This window comes from Peromyscus leucopus, chromosome 6, assembly GCF_004664715.2.
Source record: "Peromyscus leucopus breed LL Stock chromosome 6, UCI_PerLeu_2.1, whole genome shotgun sequence".
In the NCBI taxonomy this organism is placed as follows: Eukaryota; Metazoa; Chordata; class Mammalia; order Rodentia; family Cricetidae; genus Peromyscus; species Peromyscus leucopus.
In genome coordinates, this window is record NC_051068.1 from 125465883 (window position 1) to 125482415 (window position 16533).

Sequence of the window (16533 nt, forward strand, 5' to 3'; positions counted from 1 at the left end):
ACTCTGTTCCTCAGAGGAAGTTAATGTCATCAGTCCTCTTTATGAAATAGCCACACCAAGAAAACACATGTGGGAAAAACATAGAGAAAGGACAAATTGTTTTAGACCACGTGTTGGGAAAGTATGAAAAATAATATCTTGTAGCCATACTGCTTAAATTACATTTCAAATTAGACATTTAAGAATCACTCAAGTGTAGCATGAATCTCAGAGAGTCTTATTAATAAAATCAAACTCGGGGCCAGTTATTGGGATGAAATGCTGGATGGTCAGAGAGACAGAACAAGCCACAGCTACCTCACCTCACCGGATCCTCAGCTGGTCCTGTTTCCTCAGACTGGAGGCCTCTGAGTCCTCATCCAGAATGAATCTCAGCTGAACTGTGCTGCTAGAAGCCTGAAAGCTTAACCAGCCCAAATGCTTCTAGTTTCTGGTCCTCACGCCTTATATACCTTTCTGCTTTCTACCACCACTCCCTGGGATTAAAGGCTGGCTTTCTGGGATTAAAGGCGTGTGTCACCATGCCTGGCTATTTCCAATGTGGCCTTGAACTCACAGAGATCCAGAGGGATTTCTGCCTCTGGAATGCTAGGATTAAAGGTGTGAGTGCCACCATTTTCTAGCCTTTGTATCTAGTGACTGTTCTGTCTCTGACTCCAGATAAGTTTATTAGGGTACACAATATTTTGGGGAACACAATATCACCACACTCAAGGGCTGAGAAGACAACTCTGCACATATCCTGCTTGTAGTATAAGCAAGACGACCCTTGTGTGAAAGTCAGATCCTAGAGAGGGAGTCTAGAGAACTTGTCAATTGAATCCCCCTCACCATGTAAATGCTGATGGATTTGTATGTCACTTCACAGGGGTCTCCTGAGCCAGCTGGGCAGTGACTAGTCAAATCAGAGAGTTCTAGGTTTGAATAAGGGCCCTGCCTCAATGAATTAGATGGAAATTGGTCAAGGAAGTTTCCTGATATCAACAATGTTCCCACATGCATGAAAACACATGTGTACACACATGCAATGCATACATATACACAAAAAGGAAAATGTCTACTTGTTGGAGTTGCTAATCTCTAAAAATTCCCCAAATGAGCCAAGAGAACACACATACTTAGAACTTTGAGGGAGCTCTTGTCACGGTGCTCTGACTTGCCCACTTAAGTCTTTGAACAAATACACCTGTCGTGCTTTTCAGAATTCTTGGCTCTGGGAGGCTTATAGTTATTATCTCTCTTACCCTGCATTTTTGTGTGGTGAACAAGTCACTCAGGATGCCTTTTAATTCTTCATTCCTTTTTGTCTTCAGGAGTTGTACGGACGTTCTCTGCTGTATGATCTTCCTACTGTTTGTTACGGGCTATGTTCTGTTAGGACTCGTGGGTGAGTAACCCCAGGTATAGACAATATTTACCATTTGTTAGTGGATCAACAAAGCCAGTATCTCATTTTAAACATGAGCTGTTTTCTTCTTATTATTGACTGTTATCTTCTCTGGACTTATTTGGTAGAGGATACAAAATCAACACAAGGCAGAGTAGCCAAATAAAAGCTCCATAACGAAGACAGCAGCAAAGAAGGGACTTCTAGTTCCTTCTTTAATAATTTCTTCTTTTTAACTTCCAGTAAAGAGCTAATCATATCAGTGCTGCTGTTTGCTGTAAGAACTAGGAGCTAGGTTGGTTTGGGCAATCTGTAAACTTGTTTATTCATAAGCTAGTCAAGGATGAGGGGCAATGATTCTGAATTTCACCAGCTAATTCTTTGTAAATTGAATCTATTCTCTTTGCCTACCAAGAAAGAGGCACTCCTGTTTGCTGTTAGGTTAAAGATTTTTCTAGAACACAAAAACAAAGAAGACAAACACATAAGATTATTTTAAAGAAAATAGCACAAAAAGAAAAATCATCATGTATTTTCTGTAAAAAGATTTTATGATTTTAGTCAGTATAGTAGGCAATCCACCAAAAGGTATAAATCCTGTCTTCTAGGTATTGACTTCAGAGAATTGGACTTACCACTGTAAGGATGAGAGCCATGGAAATCAGATCTTAGCTTCTAGTACCAATCATTATTGACCTGTGGTTAACATGGAAAGAAACTTGCACCATGCTGCAGAACACTGTAAAAATATTTTGGTCTTTCTTTTTATCTTCTAGTAAGAGAAGTGTCCTGAGAATGGAAATTAGAAGTAACCCTGCCCCCAAAAAGTAACTCCCCAAGTTAATCTCTGTATTACCATGCAAACTCTACAGAATTGTATAAAATCTAGGACATAAAAATAGGGAGAAGAAAAATTTAACAGGCATCAACACAAGAATCAATAATGTACTCTTACAAGGCTTGCAGAATGTCCCTCTCGTTCTTATGTATTTTAGCTTTGGAACTTCTAAGCATTTGTATAGGTTGAATACAACCTGTAGGTTGAATATTATAACATATTTTCATATACAAATGGAATTTTAACCTGTCTCACTTCAGGACACATTTTTCTAGTCTACAGAAATATTTGGTTATTTTTGCTTACTGTCATAGAATTGAAATGGGTTGCATAAGAGGGGGAGAATTTGGAGTCAGGCAGGTCTAGATTCTTATACTATTTTGTGGGGTATCGATAACTAATCAGCTCATTCACCTGGGAAGAACAGAAATGCTCCCTGATTTTCAAGGCCAGTTGTAAGGGATAAACTGAAATGCCAACCATGTCAGCCGTGCTAGTGAGAGTAATGGATAGTGCATAAATAATTTAGTGGTTCTAAATTGCAATAAATTTGTTCCAAATGTGATTTACAGTGTTGTTTCTATTGCACCCATAATTTTGGTTATTAAAGTTTGAGTATACACAGGAACTCCCCAAAGGGCTCCTGCTGTGAGCAGAATCCTTCTAAACAAGGCCTAACTCAACAGTAGGTTGAGTCTCTCTGTAGGATAGTTCTGTTTGTACAGGGACTGTCAAAGCCACATCTGCCCCTGGCAGGGTCAGCAGAGGAGCACCCAGCCACCTCTGCTGTGGCAGGGCCAGTGGGGGAGGGCCCACCATAAGTCCCTCTGGAGCAAGACAAGAATGCCACCTTTTTGTTCAAGATCTCCAAATTTGATTTGTAAATGTTTTAATTCTCATAGGAAATTGGAGAATAAATTTTCCTCAAAGTCAATGTTGTACATTAAATTAATTCAGCATATCTCCCAAATTGATCCTGATACTGCTGCTAGAAACAAATGACTCATGGAATTCAGTAAATACCATACACTTACTTTATCCAACTATAGCTGGCCTTGTTGGTTTGATTTCAAAATATTAACTTAATTGCTGCTATAGTTAGGTTGGCTGGAAGAAGACTGAGGGGTACAATTGGCAGGGGCAAGTAGAAATGTTAAGAACGGCTGTGCCATGAAAGAGTGTGTGGCCTCCCTTGAGAAGTCATTCTCAATGTGATGGTACAAGGTGCCGGCCATCTCGTCAGGTCAGGGCCCTCACGGATTTATCGTTTATCCGTAATCTTTCTGGGAGTGTTACCATGCCTATTAGTTACTTTCTGTGGCTGTAATGAAGTACCACCAGGCAAAAGAAGAATTAATTTTGGCTTGTGGTTCCAGAGTGTCGGGGAGTCCACCATGGACGTGAGGCACGGCAGCAGGAAGCTGAGTGAGCATCTCTTAGCACCACCCTAAGCAGAGAGAGAGACTGGAAGAGACTGAACTCCCAATGCTCTCCCCAGTGATGTGGTTCTCCCAGCAATCATGTACTCCCCAAGCCTCCCCACACAGCACCGTCACCCTGGGGACCAAGTGTTCCAGGACCCAGGCCTGTGGGGAGCACTTCTCACTCAAACTGTCACACCCTGGGAGAGCCATTTCTGTTTCTCACCAAAAACCAACAAGCAGGGGAGGGATAGGCAAGGCTGCCAGGCAGAGAGAACAAAGAGAAGGAGAAAAAGAGAAGAGGGAAGAGCAAGAAGAGGAGAGGGGGATGCCAGGGGCAGCCACACAGCCACACAGCCACACAGCCACCCAGCCACACAGCCACACAGCCACACAGCCACACAGCCACACAGTCACCCAGTCAGTCACCCAGTCACACAGCCACACAGCCACACAGCCACCCAGTCACACAGCCACACAGCCACACAGCCTCCCAGTCACACAGCCACACAGCCACCCAGCCACACAGCCACCCAGTCACACAGCCACCCAGTCACCACACAGCCACACAGCCACACAGTCACACAGCCACCCAGCGACATAGTCACACAGCCACCCAGCCACCCAGCCACACAGCCACACAGCCACACAGCCACCCAGCCACACAGCCACCCAGTCACAGAGCCACCCAGCCACACAGCCACACAGCCACCCAGCCACACAGCCACCCAGCCACACAGCCACACAGCCACCCAGCCACACAGCCACACAGCCACACAGCCACACAGTCACCCAGTCACACAGTCACCCAGTCACACAGCCACCCAGTCACACAGCCACCCAGCCACACACAGCCACCCAGTCACACAGCCACACAGTCACCCAGTCACACAGCCACCCAGCCACACAGCCACCCAGACACACAGCCACACAGCCACACAGCCACCCAGTCACACAGCCACCCAGACACACAGCCACCCAGTCACACAGCCACCCAGTCACACAGTCACCCAGTCACACAGCCACCCAGTCACACAGCCACCCAGTCACACAGCCACCCAGCCACATAGCCACACAGCCACCCAGTCACACAGCCACACAGCCACACAGCCACACAGCCACCCAGCCACACAGCCACCCACACAGCCACACAGCCACACAGCCACACAGCCACACAGCCACACAGCCACACAGCCACACCAGCCACATAGCCACACAGCCACACAGCCACACAGCCACACAGCCACACAGCCAGGTAAGGAGTAAGAGGTAAAGAAAGGTACATAGACTAGAGAAAGGTAAAAGCCCAGAGGCAAGAGGTAGATGGGATAAGTTAAGAAAGCTGGCTAAAAACAAGCCAAGCTAAGGCCAGGCATTCATAAGAAAGAATAAGTCTCTGTTTTTATTTGGGAGCTGGGTAGCAGGTCCTCAGAGTAAGAGTAAAAAGAAACAAACTACACTGTTCTTTGTGCTTCGTGTGGACTGTGGCCAGCAAGGGTGATATTTGCATGTGAGAGAGGCGCACAGCATTCAGCTGACAGGAAGAGAACCCCTGACTGAGTGGATGGAATGGAGTCTGGGTAGAAGGGAATCCGATCTCCCTGAATGATCATGTGAACATTTATGATAATAACTCCCTTTGTCCTCCTTCACAGGTGGTTGCTGTTCAACTATTGCACTAACTAGAAAAAAGAATAGGAATTCTTGTTATGCAAATTGTTTTCTGCAAACCTTGGGCTAACATTACACATATAAAAATACCACATTCAACAAATTTCCACTTTGTTTTTCTCTCTAAGTGCATTTTCAGTTGAACAGGTTAATCCACTGTTACATTTCCTTAACAAGTATCTCAGGTTGGAGCCCAGAGTCTGCTTTGGTTTTTAATGTTTTCTTGGAGTAATTACCCTTATTAGCTGAGAAGATGGGAAGTTAATAGGGACATTCGTGCAGGCAAGCCCAGAACTGTGTCCTCCTACTGTGAGAAACTGAAGAGCAATGAAAAAGCCTCCAGGATGGGTGGAGGGGTCTGAACAACAGTCTGAGCTGGGCATCCTGGGCTAATTACCCCTACTGGACCGTTGACTTCCTGTCTGAGAGACCCCAAGTAAAAGCCAAACTTTCCCCTAAATCCCTAACTCCTCAGATTATGAGGAAATGCAGGCACCTTAAGACAGTGCACCTGAAGGAAAAACAGCTGGAATCAGGAAGTAGGAGCCTTGCTTAGCAAGACCTGAAGTACGGTATTGTCTCTGTGGCATTAGCTTGGGGTATCTGTGTCCATTTTGGTCAGGAGACCTAGCTGAAAAGGTAGGTCTATCCTCGTGTGAAGTCTCAGGAATTTTGAAGGGTTATCCCATTCATCTCTTAGGACTTTTCCCATCAGGATATGAGGAAGGGAGAAAGCTCCTATCCCTGAGCAAACTCACTCACTCATGTGACCTATACAAGAACAAGATAATTCTAGAATGCTTTTTGATTCTGTCTGTATAGAAAAGCAGGGACTGTTTCTATTCAAGTAAGTATAGTTAAACATTATAAATTTTATCTTGTTCATTTCATTTTTAGATCTATTAATGTACAATTGACAAAATATTGTAGGTATTGAGATGTACGACATGGAGGCTTTTTAACTGGAGATTGAACCCAGAGACTTACACGCAACAAAAAGCATTCTTCCAACTGAGCTATGTTCCCAGTCTGGCATTTTGCTATTAGTATATCTTGTACAATTAATATCATAGTTAGGCTGACTAACATTCATTGCTTGGCACAATTACCTTTTGCGAGGGGGAGAAAATACTTATGATGTGCTCTTTGAGAAAATTGTCAAGTGTGCAAAGCACATACCACACTGTACATTAGGTCTCTAGACATCATCCGTATTGAAGCCAGACTTACCGTTAGAAGACTTGTAGTCCTGATCTCATGCGCCCTGCAGCTCTCTCCGGCACAGAGTTAAGGCATCTGTGCTGAGACTTGACGCTCTCACTTTATGATTCCCGACTTCTCCAAGTTCTCTGTCATGTACGCTATGCTGAACTCTATCTTGTGGTGTGAAACTTCCCTCTACCCCTAAAAGGTTATAAAAAGTCAGGCTTTTCCTGATCTGGGGATTGATCGAAGACTCCTCACTGAGCTAGATCAGGGATTTGGTTCAGAGATAAAGGCTGTTCTCTGAAGAGATTCCTCTGCCTGCCCCCCAAACAATGGCGTTCTCTCCCTCCCCCTTCCCTTCCACTGCCATCCCCCCCCTTCTCCCTCTAGATGGAACTCCTCCCCAGGTGTTGAGGGGAAGCCGCTCCTTCCCTTTTCTTTAAGGCTCCATCATGTTTGATTGCATTGTTCTAGCTAATCCCACCATGAAGCCTTCTCACTCAGATAAATATTGCCCCTGAAGAGGACTATGAACTATGTGTCCTTCCTAAACCAGCTGCTGCTGCCATCTCCTGTTTTACTCCACGTTTCTCTCTTATCTGTGTCTCCCACCTCCCCATCTCCCACTGCTGGGAGCTGCAGCTCCGATTCTTGTTAGAGTTCACATATGAGTGAAATCAAGTGAAATTCGGTTGCTTCTCTGTGCCTCTGAGTTCACCCCCTTTGCCACAAGCAGTACAATTCCTTTCTTTAATGATATTTAAATGCATATTCAGTGTGTGTGTGTACACACTTCCCTTAGCCATTCACCTGTTGACAGATTGTTTCTGTGTCTTGGATATTGTGAATAACACTGCCACTCGACATGGGAATGCAGACACCTCTTTACTTGTCCTCAGATGTGTCCCCAGAAGGTAATTCTGGTAATTCTAACTTCAGTGTTTTGAACAACCTGTTTTCCACGATAACTGAGCTAATTGCATTGCCACCTGCAAGGCCAAAGGGGCTCCCTTCCCCACACCCTCCTCCCCACTAGTCACCTCTGCACTCCACCAGGCATTCTATGGTTCTCTCTTAGAAGCAGATATACTGAAATATCCGTTGTTAGAGGGAACTAACCACAGGGGCCACATCATGCCGTTTGTTTACTCTAAGACCAAAATGAACCTACTTGTCAAGTCATAGCTAAGAAACATTGTTTTACCAAAAGTAAAATAATGCCTTCAATTAAGAGGTAAATTTTAATAATTTATTTCCATTATTTTGATAATAGTTCTACCACATTTTTATTAATGAAAAATGTGTTGTGGACTAACGGGATGATAAGGGCCAATCTCACAAGTCCTCTTGCTTTCTTTATGAATGCAGACATGTTTATAAACTAAATCACATACTCACACTTCTGTTTCAGAAGTTTTCAGTTTAAGAAGGAAATGTCTGGGTTTGGGCCAAGATTTGAGCTTGTCTGCACTACTGAATGATTTTGACCCTTGATTGGGTTTGGCTGTGCACACCGGTGCACACCTGTGCTTTTCAGATTTCTTGAAGTGTTGGTAGCATAAGGGGGACGGCTTGCACTCAAGAACACGCCCCTAAACTCACCACTGAATGGAAGAGGCAGGCACCTGTGGAATGATCAACATTTTTCTGACCCTGTCAGCTGGAGACAGGCCTGCCTCCCAAAGCCCTTTGTGGCAGCCCTGTCAACAATGCAGATCCTCAGATCGGCTTCCTGTGCTCTATTATCTGCTTCATTGCATTTGTAAATTGCTTGTGTCAAAAAGCCATGAGCACAATTTGCAGGCCTGTTCCTCCATGTTAAAACAGTTAAGATGTGCCTTTAAGGGGTGCACATGACTGGCCTGAGAGCCAGCATCCCCGTGGCAGTGAGTGCTTGACGAATGCCTTAGCTGCTGCCCCAAACAGGTCTGCAGTTTATTTTTAAGTGTCAGAGTGAGCAGTCGGGTCTGATCATTTTCTCCTTGACAGAGGACTTTGTCATGGCTGCTACTTTTCGATTCAATCCCAAAGCACAGCTGGAGCTCGCTTTGAGAACATCTGAAAACGGGCGGAAGTTGGACACTAACACATGCTCTCCTCGACTTTCAGGGATAAATATTTCCTTGAGATGAGTGATGAGGTCATTTGCCCAAATACGACTTTTGCTTGTGTACAATTTCTCCTCCTCCTCCCTGTCCCCACCACACACATACACACGCCATACAAGTCTGCATCAGATTCAGCCCAAGTGGTCTTTTGAAGTCATTTCTAGGAGCTGGTGAGATGGTGCCTTCAGTTAGGTGCTTGCCCCATAAACATGAGGACCTAATCCAATCCCCACAGCCCACTTAAAAAACTGGGCTTGGTGGTGCACACCTGAAACCCAGCTCTGGGGAAGCTGGACAGACAGATATGTGGAGCTCACTGGACAGTCAACCCAGCAGAATTGGTGAGTTCCAGGTGAAAGAGACCCTGTGTTGCTGGAGGGCTTCTCTCCAGGTTCCCCAAGCCCTGCAGTCCCACAATTCACTTATAAAATAATCACTCAGACGCTTATATCACTTATAAACTGTATGGCCATGGCGGGCTTCTTGCTAATTGTTCTTTTATCTTAAATTAACCCATTTCTATAAATCTATACCTTGCCACGTGGCTGTGGCTTACCGCATCTTCACATGCTGCTTCTCCTGCGGTGGCTGCAGTGTCTCCCCCCTCAGCCTTCCGCTTCCCAGAATTCTCCTCTCTCCTTGTCCCACCTACTTCCTGCCTGGTCACTGGCCATCAGTGTTTTATTTATATAGAACAATATCCACAGCAACCCTTTCTCAAAAAACATGGTGGACAACACCTGAGGATGACAACCAAGGTTGACTTCCAGCCCCATTATGCACACACACACACACACACACACACACACACACCACAAGTACACGCATGCACACACATTACTTTTAAAACAGTAGGCTAATGAAGGGAATAAAATGATTGATTCAAGTGTGTATAAATTGCTCTGCAAACTGTTATTTGGTTTTGTTTATCTTCATAACCCAGGCAGTTTAAGTCTAGAGTTTACACTCTTACCACTAGGATGTGTGACTTTTAATTACTGAAGAAGTATGATGAGGTGGAGGGCAGGCTGGAACCCCACGACACTGTTCTACTTTGTCTCTTACACCTTCCTTTGTGGTTTCTACAATGCTACAGTCCAGAAAGCCCGAACTCACCATAGAGCCCAGAGTGGCTTCTATCTATTTGTTATAACAATGATGTGTTGGATACTATAGGTTTTGGGGTGACTTATTAGATAGATCAACAATGTAATGATACTGTTCACCACCTTGTACAAGATGCCCACATTTATGAAGATATTTTCTAGACTAGATCTGACAGGGAGAGGTCATCTTGAATGACATGTGCAATCTCTAATTTTCTACTTTTGAGAGTATTAAAAAAAAGTGAAATTATTTCAGTGAGTTAATAACAATTTTGTCCATATTATGTTTAAGATATGCTTACCTAATATGCATAAAAGCCCAATGTTGCTGAAGTATTCCTGTGTCCAGCCTACTGGTGGTCAGGACAAATCTCTCTCACCCACCAGTCCCTCGGCCGCTTGGACCCAAGTAAACGCACAGAGGCATATATTATTTACAAACTGTATGGCCATTAGCTCACCTTATTTCTGACTAGCTCTTACACTTAAATTAACCCATAGTTCTTATTTATGCTTAGCCACGTGGCTTGGTACCTTTTCCTAATTCTGCCTTCACATCTTGCTTTCTTTGTGTCTGGCTGGCGACTCCTGACTCAGCCTTCCTGTTCCCAGAATTCTCCTCTCTCTTTGTCCCGTCTATCCTGTACTTCCTGCCTGGCTACTGGCTGGTGACTCTTGACTCAGCCTTCCTGTTCCCAGAATTCTCCTCTCTCTTTGTCCCGCATGTCCTGTACTTCCTGCCTGGCTACTGGCCAATCAGCATTTTATTTATCAGTCAATCAGCAACACATTCACGGCATCCCCAGCACCCCAGGTTCAATCCCTGGCACCCCATGAACTAGGCATGGTGGTACACACCTATGATCACAGCACTATGTCTGTAGTCTAGCCTGGCATACGGTAGACCCTGTCTCAAAATATAAAATAAAACAAGTCATGCATTTTGCGCTCATAGCCTGTGTCTGTTCTAATGATCCATTTAGTTCTTAGTGGACATGTGACTTCTACACCAGACAGCCTGTTCTGGAAATTCCATGTGTAGAAAACTTCCATGAATGGAGTAAAACATGGATACCCTGACTTTGTGAACAGCGTCAAACATGGCTTCTGTTGCTGCATCTCCTTTCCTCCCCAGCTAGCAGCTAGGAGCACCTGCAGCTCAAACACACACCATCTGTGGCTGGGCCTCCTCATCACAGCTGAGCAGGGAAGGTAGAAGCTACTCAGTAAACATGGCCACAGGGCAGCACCAGGAGTTGGGAAAGGGAATTCCTTCTTGGACATCTTCCTCTTTACCTCTTTCTCTTGTCTCTGGAGGTGTGAGTCAGCCTTTTCATCACCATAACAAATAACTGCGAGAGTGAGAAAAGAGGAAAGACCTGTGTTGGCTCATGATTCAGTCCAAGGTCAGCTGCTTCCTTGCTATGCCTGAGACGAGGCTTAAAATCATGCTGGGAACACTGGGTGCTTTCCTCAGTGTGGACAGGAAGCAGAGAGAAGATAACAGGGCCAGAGACAAGATATTAGCCCACCAGCAACACTTCCCCTCAGTGACCTACTTCCTTCAGGTAGGTCTCCTGCCTAAAGTTTCCACTGCCTTTTAACAATGCCTCCAAAGCACAGAGCTATCAATGGGCTAACCCACAAATTACTTCAGAGTCCCCAAGAGCCAATCACCTTCCAGGGTCCTCCACACTGAACATTCTGCACTAGGGATTCTGTAGACATTGGAGGGACACTTCATTTCCCAACCATAGTTCTGCCGTGGTTAGTTATAATTGTCAGCTCTGCACAACTTGGAATCACTTTGGAAGAGAGTCTCGTTGGGGACCGTCTAGACAGGGTGGCCTGTGCATGCCTGGGAGGTGTTGTTTTGATGACCTCAGCTGATGTAGCAGAGGCAACCTTAAAGTGGGCAGCACTGCCACCCACTCAGGAGGCCCTGGGTTCTCAGAGTGGAGCAATGGAGCTGCATGGCTCGTTCTCTCTGTTGTTGACTATTGGGGGATTTATTAAGGCAACTCCACGTAGTTAAAAGGGAGGTTTATTTGGGGGTAACTTACAACAAGTAAAGGGATTGGTTACAGGATCCAGGAGAGGTGAGGTGCTATCCAACGATGTTCTCTGGAGAACTCTGCTCAGTCTACCATCCAGCGTCCAGGATCACCAGGAACCAAGAGCACCAGTACATCCAGTCTTAAGGGCTCCCGTCCAGCCCCATCTCAGGGGCAGGTCATAGGTAGGCGTGACAGTTACTGGAAGCCTCACTGGAGGTAGTACTTCCAGGTCAAAGCTGGAACAGCTACCTACTACTGTTGACTGTGGATGTCATGTGACTAGCTGCTTTAAGTTCCTGCCTCGACTTCTCCGAAATGGTAACATGAAACTGTGAGCTAAACTACGCCCTTTCTCCCTCGAGTCGTCTTTTGTCATGGTATTCAAAAGAAAAGAAACTACTGGACTCCTGGAGCTTGCCCTGGTGTTTGGCTGTGGATCTCTGCATCTGCCTCCATCAGTCACTGGAGAAAGGCTCTATGATGACCGTTAGGGTATTCACTGATCTGATTACTGGGGTAGGCTAGTTCAGGCATCCTCTCCACCATTGCCACTAGTCTAAGCTGGGATCATCCCTGTGAATTCCTGGAAACTTCCCTGGCACCTGGTTTCTCACTATACCCATGATGTCTCCCTCTATCATGAATCTCTCTCATTGCTTTCCCACTCCTTCTCTGTTCCAGCTTGACCATTGCATTCCGCCACGTTCTCATCCCCCCATCCCCTACCCTCTACTGCCCACCCCTCACCCCAGTTCACTCATGGAGATCTCATCTATTTCCCTTCCCAGGGCAATCCATGCATCTCTCTTTGGGTCCTCCTTGTTAGCTAACTTCTCTAGAGCTGTAGGTTGTAGTCTGGTTATCCTTTGCTTTACATCTAGTATCTACTTATGAGTGAGTACATGCCATGTCTGGTCAAAGAGAGGAAAGGGGGATTCTGTGAGCAGGGGGCATCAGGATCATGATGGGGAAACCTACAGAGACAGCTGAACAAGCTGGTGGGAACTCATGAAATCTGGATCAACAGCTGTGGAGTCTGCATGAGATGGACTGGGCCCTCTGCATAACAAGACAGTTGTGTGGCTTGATCTGCTTAAGGGGCGCCCTGGTGGTAGATCAGAATCCATCCCTGGTACATGGGCAGGTCTTTTGGAGCCCACTTCTGTGATGGGACACCTTGCACAGCCTTGAGGCAGGGGGAGGGGCTTGGACCTGCCTCTACTAAGTGTACCTCCCAATAGGAGGCCTTACCTTATTGTAGAATGGAATGGGGGGTGGATTTGGAAGGGGAGGCTGGAGGGACGGGAGGAGGGAAGAGGTATGTAAAATGAATTAAAAATTTTTGGTATGTAAAATGATTTAAAATTTTTTCTTTAAAAAAAAGAAAAAAGAAAAGAAAACAAGCTTACTCCTAATTTATTCACATCAGGAGGCTTCATTATTTAATCTATTCAAACCTTTTCATTAAGAAATTCTTTTTTTAATATTTAATGTATCTAAATTTTTTATCTTGGAAATATTTTCTATTTATTTCATCTATTTTAGCTTTCTTGCTACTGTAGTCTGGTGGATAAAACCAAAGGCCTCGTGAAGCAACAAACCTAACCTTAAGCTCTGGTTTTATCACTTAAGAAGTGTGTGATTTTGAGAAATAAACTCTAATACAGAACTTAGATTAAAAAAATGGCAACCTCTTAGAGTTACTGTGAGATGCATGAGTCACATGACTCTCCGACCCATCACAAGCAGATAATACAGATAACTTCTATCATCACACGGTTCTTTCTGTGTTCAAATCTTAACCATTTTTCAAAGTCTCTCTCAAGTCCTACGTGTTCTCTGAGCCCTCCAAAACTTTGTCCTCCCGTCTCTGTTCTCTTTGAGAACTCTGATGTGCACTCATCCCAGGAATGGCTTCTGACCCACAACACAGAGTGGTCACTTAAGAAAGTCTTTAATAAGCTGATTGATGATGTAAAGGGGAAAAGAAATCATGGCAGCTGCTGCTGATGGGAGACCGCACTTCCTCTCAGCCCACCAACATGTGCTTACAGTTATGGGGCAAGTGTGCAATGGCTCCCCACCAGCACGAGCAGAAGTTCTCGGATGACCACAGCTGCCTGCCACAGTGTCCTGCTTTTTCTTGTCTCCTTTATCATCCTTAACCTTTCCAGAGTCCAGCCAATTGCCCCTGTGGAAGCTTCTAGAGCCATCCCCACCTCCAAACAAAGCACATGCATCAAAGTCTGGTTTCAGATGTTGATTTTGGATAAATTAAAGAGCTAGCATTACTGAATCCATGGTGTGTTCTGAGCACACACCAGATGTTCCGTTTCCGTTATCTTCTTTTGCAGCCTCAATATTCTATGCATTTTGTACCATCATTTCTGTGCTTTAGTAGCTAATTAGAAAGTTGAGGTTCAAAATAAGTCAATAATTTGATCTGGGTTATAGACAATAAGAAATAGATACCTAAATATGGTGACTACTCTCCAGGCCCCAGTCCTTCCTGAGGACCTTCTGGCCATTGGCGATGCCAAGAGAAGGGAGTGTCACCCTCTCTGAGGGTGTGGCAGTGGTTGCTCATATTCCTCTGAATGGCTCCACACCCATGCACATATGAGCAACACTAACCGGACTTATTAAATAACTGGGTTATTAAAACAGAAGACATAAAGTTGATATGGGGAGAGTTGGAGGGGCAGTTGGGTGGAGGTGGTCACATTGCATTGTGTGTATGCATGAAATCCTCAAGAGTAAAGAAAATTATATAAAAGGAGTCAGATGCCTAATTCTCAGTTAATGATTATTTAGGAAAACAGCATAAAACATTTTAAGCTGAAAAAGACACATTGAAGCACAGAGTTGGATAAAATTGGATCTCTTCATTAGGGTTCGCCAGTATGTAACAAACCGAAGCACAGAGACAGTGTAATAAGGATCTCACTGAGCACTGAGCATTTAGATGTCGTTTACATACCGATTTATAGTTCTTTCTTTATTCTGGAAAATAAGGACAGGAAGACATGGTGCCGGAGAGCCCCTCAGATCTCACAAGATGGCATTCGAAGATGGAGCTGATTTGGCCTCTGTGACATTAGAGAGAAGTAGACAAGGGAATCTTCCTGGAACTTAGACACTGGAGAGGAAAGCTTGGGCTGACGAGAAAATTACTGAAAAAAAAAAATCCTCTTTCTTATTACAGTCCTCATTTGGAAAATTGATTTTTTTTTATCATCTCAAATCACATCAGCCACATGCATAAGGATGACTGAATTATAAGGCAAACTGTCACATCCAATAAGTGTGGGGAAGGAGATGGCCGATCAGTGTTATCAGAGGCAAATGATATGTTTTCAGCTGCAGCCTAGACTTTTAACAACTGTGTTTTTCAAACTTTGAGAAGGTAGAGAAATTCAGTTAGAATTAACAAGTATTAGCTAGTGTAGTGATGGGTGCTACTTTTTGATGGTCTGTCATCTACCTGTCAGGCCAAGTTTATAACCATGCAAAAACAAACCAAAAAGGACTATGCGTTTGCACGAAGCAGAGCCCAGCATCTCCCCAGAAAATGTGGCTGAGTCCTCATCATACTGAGGTCAGGGACGCATGGTATTCGTATTAAGCTCTGAGATTACCGGACAAATGCCTGGCGGATCTTTCCTGGCGGCTGCCTCCGCTGTGTCCTTGTTTGCCTTTTGAATGTCCTATGAAATCAGAGAGCTAGTCGGTTCACTCTGCTGAATTTTTAAGTGTTTTCCACTTCTGTATACCCCCAAAGCATTACATCATGCTGCCTGGAGTCAATCTATCAGCTCTGGCATGAAGTCATTTGTGCCTGAGCTTTAGAAAAGGCGTCTTTTTTTCCAAGAGAGCTTTGTCTGTGCCCTCTCCTCCTCATTTTAATAACTGTCATTTTCTAAGTGCATTACCTCATGTTTTGGCTGCAACCCAGATGAATCTGGAGAGAAGAAAAACGTGCTTTCAGACCAATTCATCCATATTTTATTTTACTTTTCATTAAGAAATTACTCTTTGAAGAAAATCAATAATGTTCTATGACTGAGGGGGAAGAGGTGAGCGTTGCCGTGGCAATTCGAATCTCTCAAATCAGACTGCCTCCAGCCAGATGTTGCTGATGGGGACTTTGTCCTTTTTTGTTCCCGCAGCTTGGACACATGGTGACCCCAGGAGAGTGGCCTATCCTACAGACAGCCAGGGACACTTTTGTGGCCAGAAGGGAACCCCCAATGAGTGAGTATGGCCACTGTGTTTTCTGTGGCTTTACTGTAATGGTAACCTAAACGCATTAGCATCAGTCCGTGGGATCCCTGGGGAAGGTTGACACTCGTGAAGGAAGCTTCTGCTGTCTCCTTTCTTACAGACAGCCAGAAGTGGTTTGGAGTTTTCATTCTCCGCATCTCCACTCTTATCAGGGAAAATAAAATTCTAAACCAAGGATGGGACCAGGGACTTGCTAGTCATACTTAGAGCATGCCCTTTGGATAGGGATATTGTATTGAGCAGCTGCTGAAATGCATGCACCATGCACTATTTGGCCATTTTGCCATAATGTTTACTAATAATCATTCTGCCTTTTGAAGTATCCCCAGATCTTCAGTGATCTTTGGGGATAACTCATCAGTGAACAGTGCCCTGATAGCTAAAAAATGTGTCCAATATCAATCAAAACATAAGTGTCTCTTTTTGAAAGCAAGTTTTCTATTATTTACCTAAAA

General features: G+C 44.6%; 1 protein-coding gene across 1 annotated transcript in view; it reads left to right on the forward strand.

Moving 5' to 3' along the window:
- The window catches only part of Slc44a5 (solute carrier family 44 member 5), a 290765-nt gene that overhangs the window by 228070 nt on the left and 46162 nt on the right, over positions 1-16533 (forward strand). Inside the window, 2 exon segments of the mRNA XM_037207239.1 lie at positions 1314-1387; positions 15964-16048. Of these exon segments, the coding sequence (XP_037063134.1) occupies positions 1314-1387; positions 15964-16048 (159 nt within the window).